We start from the raw sequence: 18,542 nt of genomic DNA on the forward strand, positions 1-18,542 counted from the left end.
CTCCCTGCCGATCAGGTGGGCGAGCTGCTGCCAAGATGCCTGCCACTCTTATTCCCATTTGCTCACCCCCACGCCTCCCCCGCAATGCCTTTCTCCTCACTATTCACTCCCTTTCTCTTTCTCTTACTCACTCATTCACACACTGCTTTTTCAGTCCGCTTCCTCTGTCTCCCTCCTGGGTCTGTGTCCTTGACTGAACTGCCTCGTTTAAGGCCTGAGGATAAAAGGGTGTGTGTGCGCGCAAGAGAGACAATGTGAAAATCTACAGGCCTGCAGAGCAGCAGGCTGGACTTGCCATTCCTCTCCCCGTCACACCTCCAGCCAAGGGGGTTCTGTAGCGCAGCCAGTCCCAGCTTGCCAGGGCTCTCCATCCTCTCCTCTCCTGCCATGTGGATTCCTGATCCCTTCTTTGTCCACCCCACCATGCCTCACAGAGCACCGGGATGCTGCTCAAGGCAAATCTGGGAGAGAAGCAAGGTGGAGCTCAATAGGTAGTCCAAGTCCTGGGGCATCTCTGAGCCTATTTTCGATAGAAGCTCTCAAGGCTGGTTCCTGCATCATTCTGGTGATGCTGTTGCACTGAGTCGAGAGTGGATTTCATGCTCTTTATTCAGCTCATAGTGGTGAGGAGGAAGGGAAGTTCTCCCAGAATGTCTGCTTTATATACATTATTTCCACAATGGGCCCGACGTGATTGGCTAATTCCGGGATTCTCCTGTAGGCCAATCAGGTTGCGGATTCACTTCTACCTGGAGTTGGATTGGGTGGCTCCTGTGGACCAATCAGACTGCTGCATTCTGGATCCTATTGTTCTGGGACCAATCAGACTGCTGCATTCTGAGTCCTATTGTTCTAGGACCAATCAGACTGCTGCATTCTGAATCCTATTGTTCTAGGACCAATCAGACTGCTGCATTCTGAGTCCTATTGTTCTAGGACCAATCAGACTGCTGCATTCTGAATCCTATTGTTCTAGGACCAGTCAGACTGCTGCATTTTGGATCCTGTTGTTCTAGGACCAATCAGACTGCTGCATTTTGGATCCTATTGTTCTAGGACCAATCAGACTGCTGCATTCTGAATCCTATTGTTCTAGGACTAATCAGACTCCTGCATTTTGGATCCTATTCAACTCAGTACATAACATGCACTGAACCCAGAATGCATGTTCCCTTCCTTACTTTGTCATGCTGCATCTCTCAGCGGCTTTTGATAGCATTGATCATGGTATCTTTCTGGACCATCTAGAGGTGTTGGGAGCTGGGGGCACTGTTATGCAGTGGTCCCACTCCTTCCTCCAGAGTCGTGTCCAGAAAGTGGTGGTGGAGGATGAGTGTTTGGACCCCTGGTCACTCACTTGAGGGGTACCTCAGGGTTCTGTCCTCTCCCCCATGCTTTTTAACATCTATATGAAGCTGCTGGGAGAGATCATCAGGGGGTTTGGGCTGGGTTTCACCATTATGCAGGTGATACCCAGCTCTTCCTCTCTTTTAAATTGGAACCAGTGAAGATGGTGAATGCCCTGTGTTGGTGGCTGGAGGTGGTTTGAGGATGGATGGTGGCTAACAGATTGAGCTTGAATCCAGACAAGGCAGAAGTACTGTTTTGGGGGGACAGGGGGCAGGCAGATGAGGAGGACTCCTTGGTTCTGAATGGGCTAACTGTGTCCCTGAAGGACCGGGTGCGCAGCCTGGGAGTCATTTTGGACTCACAGCTGTCCATGGAGGCACAGGTCAATTCTGTGTCCAGGGCAGCTGTCTACCAGCTCCATCTGGTACGCAGGTTGAGACACTAGTTACATTTAGCTGCAATTTCCCACACTTCCTTTCAAACATAAAAATACTTTGCTGGATCAGGCCAGTGGTCCTTCTAATCCAGCCTACTGCTTTCACCGTGGCTGAACAGTTGCCTGCAAGTAAGATTTGAGCACAAGAACAACACTCTCCCCTCCTGTGGTTTCCAGCCACTGCTTGTTCAGAAGTGTTGTCTCCAGCTATGGAGTGAGGGCATAGCCATTGATATCATGACTAGTAGCCCTTCCTTCCTGGGTCTTTCTGGAGCCTCTCTTTCAATGCTTCCTGCTGTTCTTACCACCCCACTCCACACAATCCTCTTTCCTTTGATTTCCTGGTGCATCTCCAAAGCAGGTGTTCTTCATTTTGGCTGCCCCGTGTTCCCAGTTCTCTCTCTTGCCATGGTTCCTGCCCCAGGGGCGGCGGGCAGGAATCCCCAGGACTTTTGCATTGCAGCACCCTTTCTACCCAATGCTTCTGGTCCTCCAACTTGATGCTGTTGATTCTGTTGTGTGACAGGAGAGCCACCTGGCTGAGATGGTTGGCACCCTACACATTGGTTCCATGCCTGAGCCTGAGGGTCTGGGTTGTGAAACTTCCTCCCTAACTTTCCAGACAGGAGGCTGTTATCTGTAGATGTTCTGTGCTGGCAGAATCTTTGATATCTGCAGATGTGCATGAGCTTTTAAATTATACCCCTATGCCATGGGGATTAACAGCAGGGCAGCAAAAGCGGATGTTATGAGACCTTATGTTTGGCAAGATGGATAAATACCACCTGTCCATTATATAAGGGTCTGAGAACCTTGCTGCCCTTGTTACAGTTGAAAATACTGTATATATTTAATAAACAAGTAACAAAGTGTTGAAGCATCAGGGCTGATCCAGCCGTGACTGCAGAGGCCACAGCTGTCGGGGTCCCACATGCGGTCATCCTGACCTGGGTTCTCATTGAAGCCACGGGCCAACAGAGTGGTTTATCTGCCGCCATAATTTTTGAATTATGGTCCTGGAGAGAGTCCTCTTGAGAGTCCCATGGACTGCAAGAAGATCAAACCTCTCCATTCTGAAGGAAATCAGCCCTGAGTGCTCACTGGAAGGACAGATCCTGAAGCTGAGGCTCCAAGACTTTGGCCACCTCATGAGAAGAGAAGACTCCCTGGAAAAGACCCTGATGTTGGGAAAGATGGAGGGCACAAGGAGAAGGGAATGGCAGAGGACGAGATGGTGGGACAGTGTTCTCGAAGCTGCCAACATGAATTTGACCAAACTGTGGGAGGCAGTGGAAGGCAGGAGTGCCTGGCATGCTCTGGTCCAGGGGGTCACGAAGAGTCGGACACGACTAAATGACTAAACAACAACAACATCCACCGCCTCCCATGCTAGATTCTTCCAGGTAGTGGCTAGATTCTTCAGCAGTGCGTTTTGCAAAAGCAGCTGCTGTCTCTTGGTGATCTGCCAGCGGGCAGGTGCGGCCTTCGGGGAGAGAAATAGAGAGCTCTGGGAAGATGGCTGAGGGCTCTGGCTGGGGGCCAGAACAGTGTCGCTCAGTCAGCAGAGGAGGGAGGTCTCTGGGCTATCAGTGGCGCATCGTTGTTTGCTGTCGGGGAGATGAGGCGGCAGCTGTTGCCTAACCACAAGCCCCAGAGAGTCATGCCTTGCCAAAGAGCTGCTCTGGGTCAGGAGGCATGAGTTGGGAAGCCCAGGGGGTCACCACCACAGCATGCACCCAGGTTTCCCATCAACCCCTGGTAGAGAAGCCCTGTTGAGCCTGAGGGCAACATTCCCTCCTCATTAACCTTCCAGGGGCCACATGGCAGTGGTGGATGGAGCCAGAGGACGGGCGGAGTGGCAAATGTAAAATTTCCACCTTCCTGCTGTTCTCTGGTTTCAACTTCCTGCACCCTTGCACCCACTCCCTCTGTGCTTCATCCCAGCAATGGAGAAGCATCAGAGTTCCAAGGGCATGTTCCAGCCAGGCAAAGTCATTCCAGGAGGGTGCAGAGCAGGGCTGGTGAGGGAGGATTGTGTCCTGGGGAGAAGCTGGCCACACTTGACCTCGGGGCCTGAGGTTCTCCACCCCATTTGAGGTTTTCAAGAGACCCAATAGGGACGCGGGTGGCTCTGTGGGTTAAACCACAGAGCCTAGGGCTTGCCAATCAGAAGGTCAGCAGTTCGAATCCCGGCAACAGGGTGAGCTCCTGTTGTTCGGTCCCTGCTCCTGCCAACTTAGCAGTTCAAAAGCATCTCAAAGTGCAAGTAGATAAATAGGTACAGCTCCGGTGGGAAGATAAACGGTGTTTCTGTGCGCTGCTTTGGTTCACCAGAAGCGGCCTAGTCATTCTGACCACATGACCCGGAAGCTGTATGCCAGCTCCCTCGGCCAATAAAGCGAGATGAGCACCGCAACCCCAGAATCGGCCATGACTGGACCTAATGGTCAGGGGTCCCTTTACCTTTGATCATGCCAGTAGCCAAATCATCTGCTTTTGGAGGTGATGGAAGGGAAACATTGCATAATAATAATAATAATAATAATAATAATAATAATAATAATAATTTATACCCTGCCAATCTGGGAGGCTTCCAACAAAACACTAAAATACAATAGCCTATTAAGCATTAACAGCTTCCCTAAACAGGACTGCGTTCAGATCCCCAGACCTCACTTAGGGACCAGACCAGGATGGCAGCCAGACTCCCAAGGTCCTGCTTGGCTCTTCCTCACAAACAGGTATATGTGGTTGCAGGTCCAGGGACCCTCAGGCCAGAGACAGGGGGAAAGCAGTGGCTGCAGCTGAGCTGCAAAGAACTCACTCCGAGCTGGGTGTCCGGAATGGCAATATTATATGGACCAATGGACCAATTAGAAGGTGACTGAGAAGCACCTGGTGGTGACTCAGTATCTCCTTAGTGCTCCATGCTTTGACAGCTCTACAGGGCCTTGCCTGATGGGGCTTCTGCCAGGGAAACTTCTGGGTACGCCGATAGCCCAGGGATCGGATCCGGCAAGTCTGACTCTGGGTTTGGGTGGCTCGGCTTGCGGCTGACGCTGCGCTGCCACCGTCTCCATCAAGCAAGCGCTGTTATCCGCCCGCTGACGAGCCGCAATTGGCAGGCCTTTGGCTTTTAATCAGTTGCGCATCCCTGGTGACCCACTAACCTTGGCAGGAAGAGGGAATGAAAATCAATTGGCTGTGGAATTACCCATCAAGCTCCGTCGTGTGCTCTGTAACCGGGCGTGATCAATGCTCCTGCCAGCCACAAGCCCCCCTGTCCTTGCAGCGCATGGAGCCTCCAGCCCCTCTCATAGTGCGCACGGGTGGGGAGGGACCATGCGGACAATCTCCTGCATTAGGGGGTTGCAGCAGCAGAAAACTTGGAGGAATGCGCATAATAAGCCATTCGTGCTTTCTGCAATGACTGGCACCATTGTTTCAGCCCTCACTTGCCCACACGTCGCAAGCTGTCATGGAACAGACCTGCAAAGTCCTGCCTCTGGCCCTCGCAGCAGCGAAAGGAGCCCCCAAAGTGAGGTTGAGCCCAAATGGGGCATGCTTGCGGGGCGTCCTCCAGTGGAGGGAAGGGGTCTCCTGCTCCTCCCTCTTAGGACCCTGCTCCAATTTCTGCACATGCTCCCTTGCCAAACCCTTCTCCTGGAATGGAGGAACATCTCAGTACTGCCCTTCCCTTCAAACACCCCCCCCCCATCACCTTCTCCTCCTCCAGCCATTTTGCCCCAGCTCCTTTGCGCCACAGAGCAATGCTTGGCCTAAGAGCTCTTTCCTCACCTTACTCTGCAGGCCTTTGTTGCCACCTGCCTCTCTACCCCCTCCCTTGTCAGCCCCCCCCCCCCCCGCTTCCCTTGCCTCTTCATCTAAGGGTGTTTTCACACATGACACTCAAAATGCTTTCTGCATATCTGAATTTGGTGACGCGGTTGCCAAACCTCTGCCGGCCAGGAAGGAGAAGGCATGCGATTCTGTTTCCGAGGGGGTCTCTTTCTGCTTTCAGTCCTCCCACGTTTGCAGTGCTCAGCGAGGCAGGACAGCTCGGAGGTGCTTTTTAGTGGCGAGTGTGAAAACCGCCTAAAAGGGCACCAACCCTCCTGGGCAGAGATTTAAAGCGGCGAACCAAAGCCCGCTTAAGTCAGGTTCACTGGAACCCATTGCACCTCATGCCATGCAACTGGGATGTGCTTTGCTTCCAGGCGACGTGTTAGTTGAGCGTTCGTCTTGACTTGCTCAAAGTTTGCAGGGAAGTTGTGTGGTGTTCCGCTCTTTTTTGTGTTCGGTTCTGGACAGCATGTGGCACTCGGGGCGACAACAGGCCAGCCACTCTTTCTGGAGGGGAAATCCTAAGAATGTAAGACAAGCCAGCTGGGTCAGGCCAGAGGTGGCCCATTGAAAGGAAACACCATTTACCTTCCCGCCGGAGCGGTACCTATTTATCTACTTGCACTGTGACGTGCTTTCAAACTACTGGGTTGGCAGGAGCAGGGACCGAGCAACGGTAGCTCACCCCGTCATGGGGATTTGAACCGCCGACCTTCTGATCAGCAAGTCCTAGGCTCTGTAGTAGATGTCTTTAAATTGTGCTCTTATTTCAAATTTCTGTTTCTGTGTATACTGTAATGTTTTACTGTTGCTATGGCCATTGGCTAATGCGAATAAAGTTTTATCTTATCTTATTCATATCTCTTCTTTTGGAAACTGGCCAGTAAGACTCTTCTTCCTCAGAGCCTTCACTGCAAAGCTCTTGGAAGCCAAGAAGAGACCACATGTGGGCTTCTCTCTGCCTCTCCCAGAGAGGTCATCTGCCCAAGAGGGCATGCACGCTTTCAAAGAGTGGTGTGTCTCCTTTTTGTCCCAATACCTATGCCAGGAAACGGGCGCACTGCAGTCCAGCAGACCTTTGAGCACTGGCGGCCCCTCACTGGGTTTTTGGCAAGAGCAGTGCAGTGCTGCTGGCAACGGGTGCTTGAGGACAAGGTCAGGCAGGTACCAGCTGGGCCTGTGCCAACCGAGTGGCAAAGTGAGTGGGCCTTTCTGGCCAATGAACGGTGATCACTGGGAGGCCTCCTGGCCCGTCCCCTGCAGGGGCTGTGGTGGCAGAGGTGCCCCTGCCCAGCCCACTAGGGTTTGCACCTCCCAGGAAGGGCAAGGGAAGTTATTCATTGAGAGCTCTGCATTCCGGCCAGCCTGCCGAGAGCTTCAAGGCTGGTGTTTCTAAGCTGCCTGTCTCTCACTGTTGGGTCTGCCCACTTCCAGGGTGCCCACCTCCCGGGCATGCCTGTCTTCCGGAATGGCTGAAATCGGAGGCAGTTGTCCCTCCCCTAAGGTCAATCAGTAACTCTTCTCAAGCAAGCCGGGAGGGACTTGCGGCAGCTCTGGCGTGGAGGTTGGTCATTGTTTGTGCATGTTTTCTTTGGAAAGCTGTGGAGGGACATCTTGAGGAGTTGAGGAGGGGAGTGTAACGGGTCAGGAAGTTCAGAATCCAGCGCATGAGCAGCCCCAACAAAAGAAAATTCTTCTTTTATTGAGCAGCTTCATTGAATTTCTCTGTGCTCACTTGTCTGTGTAGTTAGAGGCCCAGGCAAATGACTTTGAATGCAGGCAAGTGCTGTGTTCTCTACAACCGCTAGGCAATGCTACCAAATTTGACTTTTGTAAAAACAACAGCAGCAGCAACTTGGTGTATCACCTAAAACGAGCCTGTAGCTTGCTCTTGCAACCCCTGCCCTGCTCTTCTTTAAGGTTCTCTGCCTAACAAGGAATCTCTGCTTTAATTTTTCATGGCTCGAGGCAGATCTGTATAATTGCTGCATTTTAGATTTCCAAAAAATGGGGCAGCAGCTACAAGGCGTTTCTTTGCCCCAGGAGTCCTAGGTACAATTTGGAGCTGACATATCGTCTAGTAGAATCTAGTCGGGTATTCTTCATCTTGCTGTGCTTCAGAAGACACATTTTGCTGCTTTAACCCTGAAAGCTTGCTCACAGCGCTGTGCATTTGGCTTGGCGGAGCTACTGTTTACTTTAGTTTTATTTATTTATTGAATCTGTACAGCGCCCTTCATCTGTAGATCTCAGGGCGGTTTGCAACATAAAAATACAGCATAAAAAACCCCACAAATTGCATAATAAAAGCAAAACCAAACCTATTCCGTCCCCCATTAAAGGTATTGCCTAAGGGTGATGGATTTTGGATTTTTTTCCTTAGCAATCAGCATAACTTCCTGTTGTTGTTGTTGTTGTTGTTGTTGTTGTTGTTGTTGTTGTTGTTGTTGTTGTTGTTGTTTTGTCAGTTTGCAGGTCTATTGACTCTGCCCCTTGGTGGACCCCAACCTATGCCAGTGGGTTTAGAGGAGTCAGTGGGTTTTGAAGAGGGATTTGAAGGAAAGCAGAGCATACCTGAGGGACGCGGGTGGCGCTGTGGGTTAAACCACAGAGCCTGGGGCTTGTCGATCAGAAGGTCGGCGGTTCGATTCCCTGCGACGGGGTGAGCTCCCATTGGTCAGTCCCTGCTCCTGCGAACCTAGCAGTTTGAAAGCACGTCAAAGTGCAAGTAGATAAATAGGTACCACTCTTGTGGGAAGGTAAACAGCGTTTCCATGCGTTGCTGTGGTTTGCCAGAAGCGGCTTAGTCCTGCTGGCCACATGACCCGGAAGCTGTACGCCGGCTCCCTTGGCCAGTAAAGCGAGATGAGCGCCGCAACCCCAGAGTCGGCCACGACTGGACCTAATGGTCAGGGGTCCCTTTACCTTTTAGAGCATACCTGACCAGGGAGGAAGCTCCTCCTGGAAGCGCCTCCAGGAAGATTGGGGCAAGTCTGGGCTTATCCATATTTTCCTTTGGCCTTGCTCTTTCCAGGTACAGAGCTGCTCTTTAAAGCTCTGTGTCCAAGCGCTCCACCCCCACGAGCCTTCCCTGTGAAAACCCACTATTAAACCCCCATATTTTATTGCTGAATTGGAGCAAACGGCAATCGGGTTTTCTACGGATTGCCATTTGCTCTGATTCAGTGATAAAATGCAGGTTTTCCTGGACTCGTGGCCCAAGAGACAATTATCAGCGGTGAGAGACAAGGCACTCTGCACGTGTGCTAAACAGCATGATAAAGTCCTCACCCAAGAGACGTGGAACACATTTGCAAGATATCACTAAAACCACATGCCCTTTTTATTGACTTGAGCTCGTGTGGTTATACGCCACGACCCAACTTCCTATGCTATTTGTGCCTGGGTGGACCTACTGCTTCGCTTCCGATTAGCGCATCCCCTGCATTCTGGTTTTGTTTTCAGTCTCACTTTGGTTGTGCTATCGCCCAAGAGTGCTCTCCAGATGGCAACAATGGGGCAATATGGAGTAAGCATCACTGGAAAACCAATGCGAGGGTGTGGGGCTGGTCTGCCAAGAACCCACCACTAATGCATCAATGGCAAGTTGTGGAATCCACCCACCAAAGACCAGTCCATATTTAATCCTGGTCTCAGAGCAAACTCTGGTGCCGTGCTGCATCGCAGAAGTTGGACTGGATGACCCTTGGAGACCCCTTCCTACTCCACAATTTTATGATTCTATGATTTTCTCTGCTTGCTGAAGGGCCATTGAGATGGGAGTTCATGGCAGTGAAAGGAAAGCAAGTGAGGGCTTGGCAATATTTTAATTAATAATCTGGCGGGTGGGAAAAGTGGCCCTTAGCACCTTGCAACTCTCTTCCTGGAGTGTTTTTACCTGCCTGAAATGTGTTTTTGCCTCCTTGGATAGAGGATAGAGAGGAGTGGATGAGAAGATGTAGAAAACTAGCCAACTGCACATAGGTGAATGCTACATTGAGTGCCTAACTGTCAGGCTCTGGGGACCCGTCTTCCCTGACCTTCCCTGCCCCCCCCCCCCGGTCGTAGATAAGCAGGACAAAGCGAAAAGAGACCCTTACCATTTAAAGAGTCTTTGTGGTGGCCTGGGACTTGGGCTCAGACTCTGAGCCAGAGGAGTCTTAGTCTGCACCAGATCCTTTGCCTCAGGCATCATCTGAACCAAGTCTGGGGCCTGATCCTGAAGAGCCCCAGTCTGCACAGGTTCCCCTGCAACAAGCACCAGCTGGGCCGAGTCAGGGCTCTCTGGCCGCAGGCTCCCCGTCGAAAGAGGGACGCTAATGTAGCACATCTGATATGCACAGAGAGCATGCTGATCATGCAAATTGTGCATCGCCCAGGCTTGGGACTGTGATATGGAAATGTTGCACACAGTTGGGGGTTGTGCATTAGGAATGTGTCCACAAGGCAGCTTCTGGAGTGCCTGCTGGGGCAAACCCAGGATTGTGAGGAACATGGGACATTCCTGCACTGCCACGTCCCCTGAATGGGGCACCATGAACTGGCTGACGTGTCCAAAGGTCACACATGGAATGCTCCAGCTGCAGAGTCTTGCTCAAGCCTCCATCCTCTAAGGTGCTGGGTTCCTCCAAACACCTTTTTTTTTTTGTTTGTAGGCATAGGAATCTAAGAAGAGCTATGCACCTGGATCAGGCCAATGGAGGCTCATCTGGTATACACTGGCATTGTATACTCAGTGTGGCTAACCAGGTGCCCCAGAGGGAGGCTGGACATAGATGAGCCTAGTAAGGTAAAGGGATCCCTGACCATTAGGTCCAGTCGTGGCAGACTCTGGGGTTGCGACGCTCATCTAGCTTTACTGGCTGAGGGAGCCAGTGTACAGCTTCTGGCTCATGTGGCCAGCATGACTAAGCCGCTTCTGGCGAACCAGAGCAGCGCACGGAAACGCCATTTACCTTCCTGCCGGAGCGGTACCTATTTATCTACTTGCACTTGACATGTTTTCAAACTGCTAGGTTCGCAGGAGCTGGGACAGAGCAACGGGAGCTCACCCCGTCGCGGGGATTCGAACCACCAACCTTCTGATCGGCAAGCCCTAGGCTCTGTGGTTTAACCCACAGCGCCACCCGTGTCCTAAGATGAGCCTTCTAGATTAGGTCAAAGGGAGCCCATATTGTCCAGCGTCCTCTTCTCCCAGTGGCCAACCAAATGCCCCATTGGGAAACCAGCAAGCAGTCCTCTCTCCTCCTGCAATTTTCAGTGACTGGGATTCAGAAGCATTGCTGCCTCTGACGTTGGAGGTAGACCACAGACACTGAACCCTCTCCTGCCCCAGTCAGGTAGCTGCTGCCAGCTCAAGGGAATTGCTGCCATTTATGGCTCCGTTGCTGCTGCAGCCAGAGCTCAGCTGAGATTGGAGCAGAACGCTTTGCCGACCAGCTTGGCTCTGGGCAAGCTTCGCAAGATCTCAGCTGATTAATAAGTCGATTTCAGATAGCAATGGCTGAACCCGGGCTGTGAGAGAACTTGGATCAAACGTCTCAGAGCTTAGCCACGTTTACCTTTCCTTTGCACTTTCCAGGCATGATCCACGCTTTCAGGCTCTGTGTCCGACTGCTGTTTTCCCTCTAACACCTGCTCTTTACTGCAGAATTGGAGCAAACAGCAATCCGCAGAAAACCCAAATGGCTGTTTGTTGTGCTTCAGCTTTAAAGAGTGGGTTTTTGCAGGGAAAGCTCCACGGCGAAGAAAAGAGCAGTTGGATATGGAGCTTGAAAGCACCTGACCCGTGCCTGGAAAGCGTGGGGCGATAGGTAAGTGTGGTCAGATCTGATTTTGCACATTATGAGATGCAAGTGCTCTTGCAGCTCAGTCTTAGCAAAGTTTTCTAATGAACTCCTTTGCCAGGTAGCTCAGCACAACAGACTGGGATTGGGCCCCACAGAGTTGAATGAATAGGGCTTAAGAATCTATTTAAGATGATGAAGGGAACTAAAGTAAATATTGGAATGTCTTCTATACTTTCCTTGAGATATCTTTCATCTCAGGTCAAAGCAGAGCAGGCAGCAGGCTAGGGAAGCAAAAGCTGCCACTTTTTTAGTGAAGCTGAATGCTGGAAGATTTGAGACGGATAAAAGAAATGCCGTTTTCACATAGTGCATTATTAAACTGTGGAACTCCCTCCCACAAGGTAGTGAAAACCACCAACACGGATGGCTTTAAGAGAGGATTAGACAAATTCATGGAGGAGGAGAGAACTATCAACCATGATGGCCATGCTGTGCCTGCGTGGTTGCTGGAAACCCTGGGAAGGGAGAGGGCTCTTGTTCTCGGGTCTTGCTTGGGGGTTTCCCAATAGAGGCATCTGCTTGGCCACTGTTGAAGAAGATGCTAGATGAGATGATGATGATTGTCAGGAGACTGCCATCGGAACAGGGGAGGGGGGCAGGGGAATACAGAGAGGCAGCCATCTTTCTCCAACCTGGTGCCCACTGGATCAGACTCAGGCAGTGTGGTTGAAGCTGTGTAGTCAAAAGCCTTTGAAGCGCACTAGGTTGGTGAAGGTTTGTGCAGGCGAACATTGGTGTAGAAATGCAGGCCGTGGATTGATTAACAGCCAAAGGCTTGGTTGAAGAGCAATGTTTTTGCCGAAAGATATGAGGAGAGCATGCCACAAATGGGGAGCCACTGCAAAAAAGGCCCCGTTCTCATGCTATCACTCTCTGGAACTCTCATGGAGGAGGCACATGAAGAAGGGCCTCAGAAGATGATCGCAGGGTCTGGGTTGGTTCCTCTGGAGAGAGGCAGTCCTTGAGGCATTGTGGTCCTGAGCCATTTAAGACCTTATGGGTCAAAACACATGCATTTACTCAGGCAGTTAGTTAAATGAGCTGGAACGAAGGAGGAGTCTACTCAGGCTGATGTTGATTTGCTTGTGATTGTTTTGATTAGTTTTTTTGATGGTTTTTCTTGTTGAGTATGTATTAAGAGTTACTGTCCTAAGCCACTCTGGGATTGATTTTAATAGAGCGGGCTAAAACGCCTCAAATGAATGAATGAAATGAAACGAGCACTTTGAATTGGGGCCGGAGGCTAATTGGCAGCCAGTGCAGTGGAGCCAGGATCGGTGCAATATACTCAAATGTCTTGCCCCGCCGAGCAACCTGGCTGCCAAATTCTGCACCAGCTGAAGTTTCTGAACAGACTTCAGAGGCAGCCCTACATAGAGCAGTGCTGCCTGCCGAGGGGGCTGGCCCCACTGGCTATCGGGACTCAGCACCCCCTCCCTCTCTTCTTGCTCTCACTCTTGGGCCTTTCTTCTGGGGATATTTTTGCCAACTCTCTTGAGCTTGTTCCCACCTTCCTTGATGTCCTCCTGAGCCTTTAGAAGGAAGATCTCCTTTGTGAGTCATTCTTCCTTTCTGTGCCCCAACTTTCTCCCTGGCCTTCCTTGCTCCCCCAACCCGCTCGCTTGGCCCAGTACAGCCACGAAGTCTTTTGCTGTTGCAGCTGGTGGTTGAAACTCTTCCACGCTGCGCCTGAGAGCCGCGGAAATGAATGCGAGCAGGATTGCAGCGTCTGCAGGAAGGCAAAGCGGCAGAAACAAAAGGGGAGAATCTCCTTAGTTGCCAGCTATTGAAAATCTAGGCCTTTTCACTCCCATCTCCGCACTCTGCATCTTTTCAGATCTTTCTCCGAGGCAAACCTGGCTTTGGAAAAAGGCGCCACAGGGGGCCTCGGCCAGCCTGGGCTCTCTGACAGCTGCACCTAGGCGAGGCAAACACTCATTTGTCACATTCACACTTTGCACTTTTGGGTGCGCTCTTGCAGGGCTGGGGATCATAGAATCTGTGAAGAGACACTTCAGCTCATAAACAGCCCCTCCCAATAGAGTGGATATGTTAATATTTGTGCCCAGTCATTAGGAAGCCTTGTGATAGAATCCACTTGTAAATTTGGGTGCTGGTGTCTGAAACATTGCCAAAGAAAATAAGGGCTTTTTACTAGATGTGCAACCGGATCCAGTGTGCTTACTCTGAGGAAAGGTCTATTCTCACCTAGGCAAATGTGTTCTGTGAGCAGTATGGAGCCTTAGATCTCAGCAAGCCAGCAACTCAGGTTTAGCAAAGTTAATTAAAAAACAACAACACTTGGCAGTATTTCAGAGCCTGAATCAAACTGTTATAGACTACTGAGGCACCAGACATTCGGATTTGATGAGTTGTTTTAGAAAGTATGAATCTTAGCCCTTGCTTTTGAATTTGAAGGCAGTCAGTATCTGCTTGCAATACTTCATTACTTTTGCACCACGTTCGTTGTGAGACCCCTGATTATCAAGAACTGGTCATGCTGGGAGGCTGCTGGGTGGGAATTATAATCAGAAGGCCATGTTTTGCAAGCTCATCCACACTTAACTTTTGCCCTGCTCTTTCCAGGCACAGTCCTGTGCTTTAAAATGCCACATCCAATCTGTTTTTCTTTTCCTTTTGCTCTGCTGCTTTCCCCTTGGGAACCTGCTCTTTAATGCCAAACCAGACCAAAGACCAATGCAGGCTGCCATTCAGTGGTAAAGAGCCGGTTTCCATGGGGTGTGTGTGGAGTGGATGGAAGGGCCATGGGTTGAGGAGGAGAGCATACCCAAAGGAAAGGTGTGTGGAGCCCTCACTCAATCTGTGCATTGGCGCAGTTGGCCTGAGGGAGCTGAACCTCAAGAGCCGTGACTGGAAAGAGGCAATGGAGATGGGGGGTGGGGACGGACTCATACATGGGCCTGGGGGAGCAGTGTATCTACAGGGATCATCCAGACATACCAGGATTCTTTATGACTCCTGGTTTCACATCTCCCTAATTCTAGGTGAGTTGGGGCTGACTCTGGTGACAAGTTCCTCTGTGCACTCTGCACTTGCTCAGCAGAACTCTTGTCCTGAGCATTGTCTCCTGCCTTTGGGTACCCCGCCTTCTGAAAAGCAGCTTCTGTCCTTTTGCTGCACCGTTTTGCGGCCCCACAGGTGTGTGCCCCAGGACCCCTTGCAGAGCATGCTGGGGGTGCAGCTCTCAATGAACTTGCCTCTTGCACTCCCAGAATCCTTCGTGATGTTGCAAAGGATTCCAGGAAACGCCTCTTCACTTGCACGCAGCTTCCTCAGGGACTGGGGAGCGTGTATAAGCTTTGCTTCCTAAATTAGGTGATTCTCTGACACGGAGGGATTCTTTTATCCCGGGGGCCTTCCTTTTCTGCGGACAATTTCCCATTTCCTAAGTTCATCAGTAGCAGCGAAGGGGTGCCAATTGCCGGCGCAGCATTAGGGCGGCATGGCAGCCTCCAAGTAGTGAGCTTCCTTTTTTTTTTTTTTTTTTGGCTAAACACCGTGCTAGTGAAACGCACATGCTCGACTGGGCGGCTTTCTCGGGCACCAGGAAATCTCCCCGACGACGCAAATTGCCCAATGCAGTTCAGAAATTCCCAGAAAGTCCACATCGCAGCTTTGGCAGGGATGGGAACAATTTCTGGCAGGGTTTTAATGTGTGTATATCTGTTCTTTCTCTCTTCCCCACCCCACTCCCGTTTCTCTCTCTCTCCTTCCCACGCCGTGCAATCATTCCCCACACTACCCCTGCCCCTCTCTTTTTTGCCCTGCCCTGGCATGGGGCATTGTGGCCCCCTCCTCCCCTTGTGGCCCTTACCTGTGTGCCCATTTCTCTGTGCATGGCCTTGTGCGCCCATTCGGCCACCCTGCTTGCCCTCCTGCCCGGTGCCTCCTTTCCCTTGCCCCCTTTGCGCCCCCTTCCTGATGCCCCATGGCTGCCCGTTGCTGCTGCCGCGTACCCCTTGCCCCCCACCCCGCCCCCCGCTGCTGCTGCCCTTCCTGCCGCCACCCCACCTGTGTGCTTGTGCCCCAGGAGTGTGATGTGCTTTCCTTAGTTTCCCTGCCTACTCTCTGTGCTCTCACCCTCGCCCACTCTCACGCACGCTCGCCGCCGCCGCCGCCGCCGCACACTCCTCTGGCGCACAGAGCATGCCTCTTAGTCCAGCGAGCAGCAAACATGAGACTCCGGAGCAGCAGCAGCAGCAGCAGCAGCAGGAGAAAGCAGAGCAGCAGCAGCATCAGGAAGAGGAGGAGGAGGAGGACGACGAGGACGACGAGGAGCAGCGGCGGCAGCAGCAGCATCCTCCTCCTCCTGCGCTCCAGCACCACCAGCTCTGCGTTGTCAACGGCGATCCCGGGGAGAGCAGCGCGGCGGAAGGCAGCCTCAAGGAGGAGACCCTGTATGATACCATCAAGCCCCCCGCCACCGCCGGCCCCGGCCCTTGCTCCGACAAGCTGGCATCACCGCCCGGGCGGATGGACGAGCCGGCGCCCAATGCCCTTGTCGTGCGCATCGGGATCCCAGACCTCCAGCAAACGGTGAGTGCTGCTGGCTCTGCCCGCCTTGCGCGCCTCGGACCGGGGAGGGAGGCTGCAGGCTCGGCCGCCGGCCTGGTCCCCGCACGCCGGAGGGACACCCGGGGCTGGCGGTGGGGTGGGGGGCAGACCCGCCGGAGGCCCCAGAGATGCGCAAGTTCCCCGGGATGGGGCAGCGAGAGCCGCCTCCGCCTCCTGCTCGCCTTCCGCTGCCTGTGGAATGGCTGGCGAAACTTTTACGGCAACTGCAGTCTCACGAGGGGGGTGTGGGATGGAGAGGGGGGGTGGGGAGGTGACCAGCCCCACTGGGATTTCCCTGCTCTCCTGGCAGGCGGCATCCTCCGCCTCCGAGATGCCCCTTTCTCCAGGCAGGAGGGTGCTCCGCAGCCTGGGCGAGGGGGTGTCCCCACCCAGGTTTTGGTTCCAGTGATGGAATGGGCGGGCGGGTGGGGGCTGGGGTGGGGAGCAGGAGAGAGAGCGGAGCGTTTCCTGGAGGACCGGCTTGCATCTGAGCGGCACGGAGAGATAGAGATAGAGGCTGGGGCCATATTGGAAGGCCCCCTCCCAGTCAAAGCAGGATGGGGCTCAGGGCGGAGATGGAAGGGCCCCTGCGCTTTTGCTCTCCCAAGGGGCCAACAACCACCCGCTTCTGCCCCAACCAGCTGAGGGAGAATGTTGTTGGCTGGGCAGAGGGTGCCCAGCTGCCCTGAGAGGAGTTCTTGAAAGGGGGGGAGATATGCAATGGGAGGGCTGTCCCACTCCAGAGCTGGGGGTGGTGTTCATGTTTTTTGTGTGGCTGGACTTCTACAACTGTTTCTGAGCATTTTGAAGAAGGGACAGTTTGCCTGTCCTAGCAAACTGAAGAGGGTGTATTTGTGGCCCTGGGCTGTGTCTTCTTCTCTTTTTTTTGGGGGGGGGGTGTCCATCCTTCTATGCTGCTGATGAGGGGTGTGCTTTCTGTGGGGCCAAGCTTCCAAGGGTCTGGCAGCTTGTCTGTTGATCCTGTGGGGTGTTTCTGTTGGATGGTTGGGGGCTTAGAGGGAGTGCCTTCTCTTCTTCTGTGGGGCTTTGGGCTATCCTCCCCACACCCCACCCCAGTTCTGGCCACATCTATTCTGTGGGGACTGTGCCAGATCTATGGGGTGGGCAATGTTTGTGTGCCCTTTGAGGCGAGTTGCCTGTCCTGTGCAGATTTCAGACCCACTGAAGATCCGTGGGGCTGCCCTATTGGTGGTGTTGGTGTGATACGAAGGCAGAGGGGTCTCTGCATGTGCCTCCTCTCAGCCTCCTGTGATCTTGAGACCCCTGATCGGGGGGGGGGGCTCTACAGGTTCCCACCCAGGGACCCGAACCTCCCAGTCCCTGGTTCTTGACAGCCTTCTCTCCCACCCAGGTGCTGATGGGTGGAGTGGGGGGGGGGGACACACACGGCTCAGCCCCCTCTGCTTCATGGGTGGGTGATGGTGGTGGTGAATTTCTCTTTTCACCATCTGGGTGGGAATGCAGAGGTCTTGCAGAGCAGCCCCAGGGCTGAGACGGGCAGTGATGGGGAAGGAGAATGTTTGGGGTGGGTTGGGGGGGGATGTATGCTGATCTTGATTGTGGGGGGTGGGGTGGGGGTAGGAGCTGCCTGAGGCTCCTTTTGGCTGACCCAGAGAGGAGAGCCTGCCCCCACCCCCCACCCCTTCGCTTGGCTTCCTTACAGAGCTGCTCTCAACAGGGTTGGGGAGAAAACTGGCAGCGGTACAAACCATCAGGTGGGCTTCCTAGAACTCACCTGGTAGAGGCAGCAAAGGAAAGGAGCCTGGAAATGAAGGGAGGGATGTGGTTTTGCTGCACAGCCTGATGCAAGAGCAGAGAAGAGGTTTTTGGGGAGGTGGGGTGAAGGAACCAAGGGCTCTTCCTGTGATGCTTGGGGGGGGTCTCCACTCTGCCGCCAGTCCGCCCCTCCTCAATCCCCTCCTGCTCAGCAAAGCTCTTCCTGCACCCACCTGGTCTTCTTTCACATGCCTATCCCTTCCCACCCCCCCACCCCAGCTCAAAACTGCCCCCCCCCAAGCTGGTTAGCTGCCTCTGCTAGGAAGCAGAATGCCTATTCCTGGCTCAGAGTTCTCCTGAGGGTGGAAATAAGAGAGGCAGGATATCTGTTTGGGGTGGCGTTGCCTTTGGGTGCTGTGAATTTGGGTGCCGTGAATTTGGGTGAAGGCAGGGATTCTTACGAGGGGTTCTTTGTTGCTGCTCAGCTGCCGTGGGGACTCTCTACCAGTTGGAGGCTCTCCAAAGTCTCAGCTTGAGCATAGTTTGGAAAAGTTATTACGATCCCTTCTTCCTGGAACAAACATGGGGTGGTGAGGTTTTGGCAAAAGTCTTATTGGCTGAGGATGGCTTCAAAATGGCAGCCATCCAAGGAATGAGGCAAATATCCTCCCCCCTTTTCTTTAATCAGAAAGTGGCATTATGAGTGAGTTCAGGATCAAAAACAGCATTTGCACCCTGCTTTTCTTGTGTCC

At 52.8% G+C, this 18,542-nt stretch overlaps 1 protein-coding gene across 8 annotated transcripts in view; it reads left to right on the forward strand.

The window, feature by feature from the left end:
- The window catches only part of SHANK3 (SH3 and multiple ankyrin repeat domains 3), a 436,398-nt gene that overhangs the window by 75,503 nt on the left and 342,353 nt on the right, over positions 1-18,542 (forward strand). For all 8 annotated transcript variants that reach the window (XR_014172130.1, XR_014172131.1, XM_081926705.1 and 5 more), the window contains exon 2: positions 15,530-16,035. Coding sequence is in view for 6 of the 8 variants with exons in the window: in XM_081926705.1 (XP_081782831.1) it covers positions 15,646-16,035 (390 nt within the window). In the remaining 2 variants the exon portion in view is untranslated. The remainder of the gene's footprint in view (positions 1-15,529; positions 16,036-18,542) is intronic.

This window comes from Podarcis melisellensis (assembly GCF_964234715.1).
Source record: "Podarcis melisellensis genome assembly, chromosome: 10".
NCBI classification, from domain to species: domain Eukaryota; kingdom Metazoa; phylum Chordata; class Lepidosauria; order Squamata; family Lacertidae; genus Podarcis; species Podarcis melisellensis.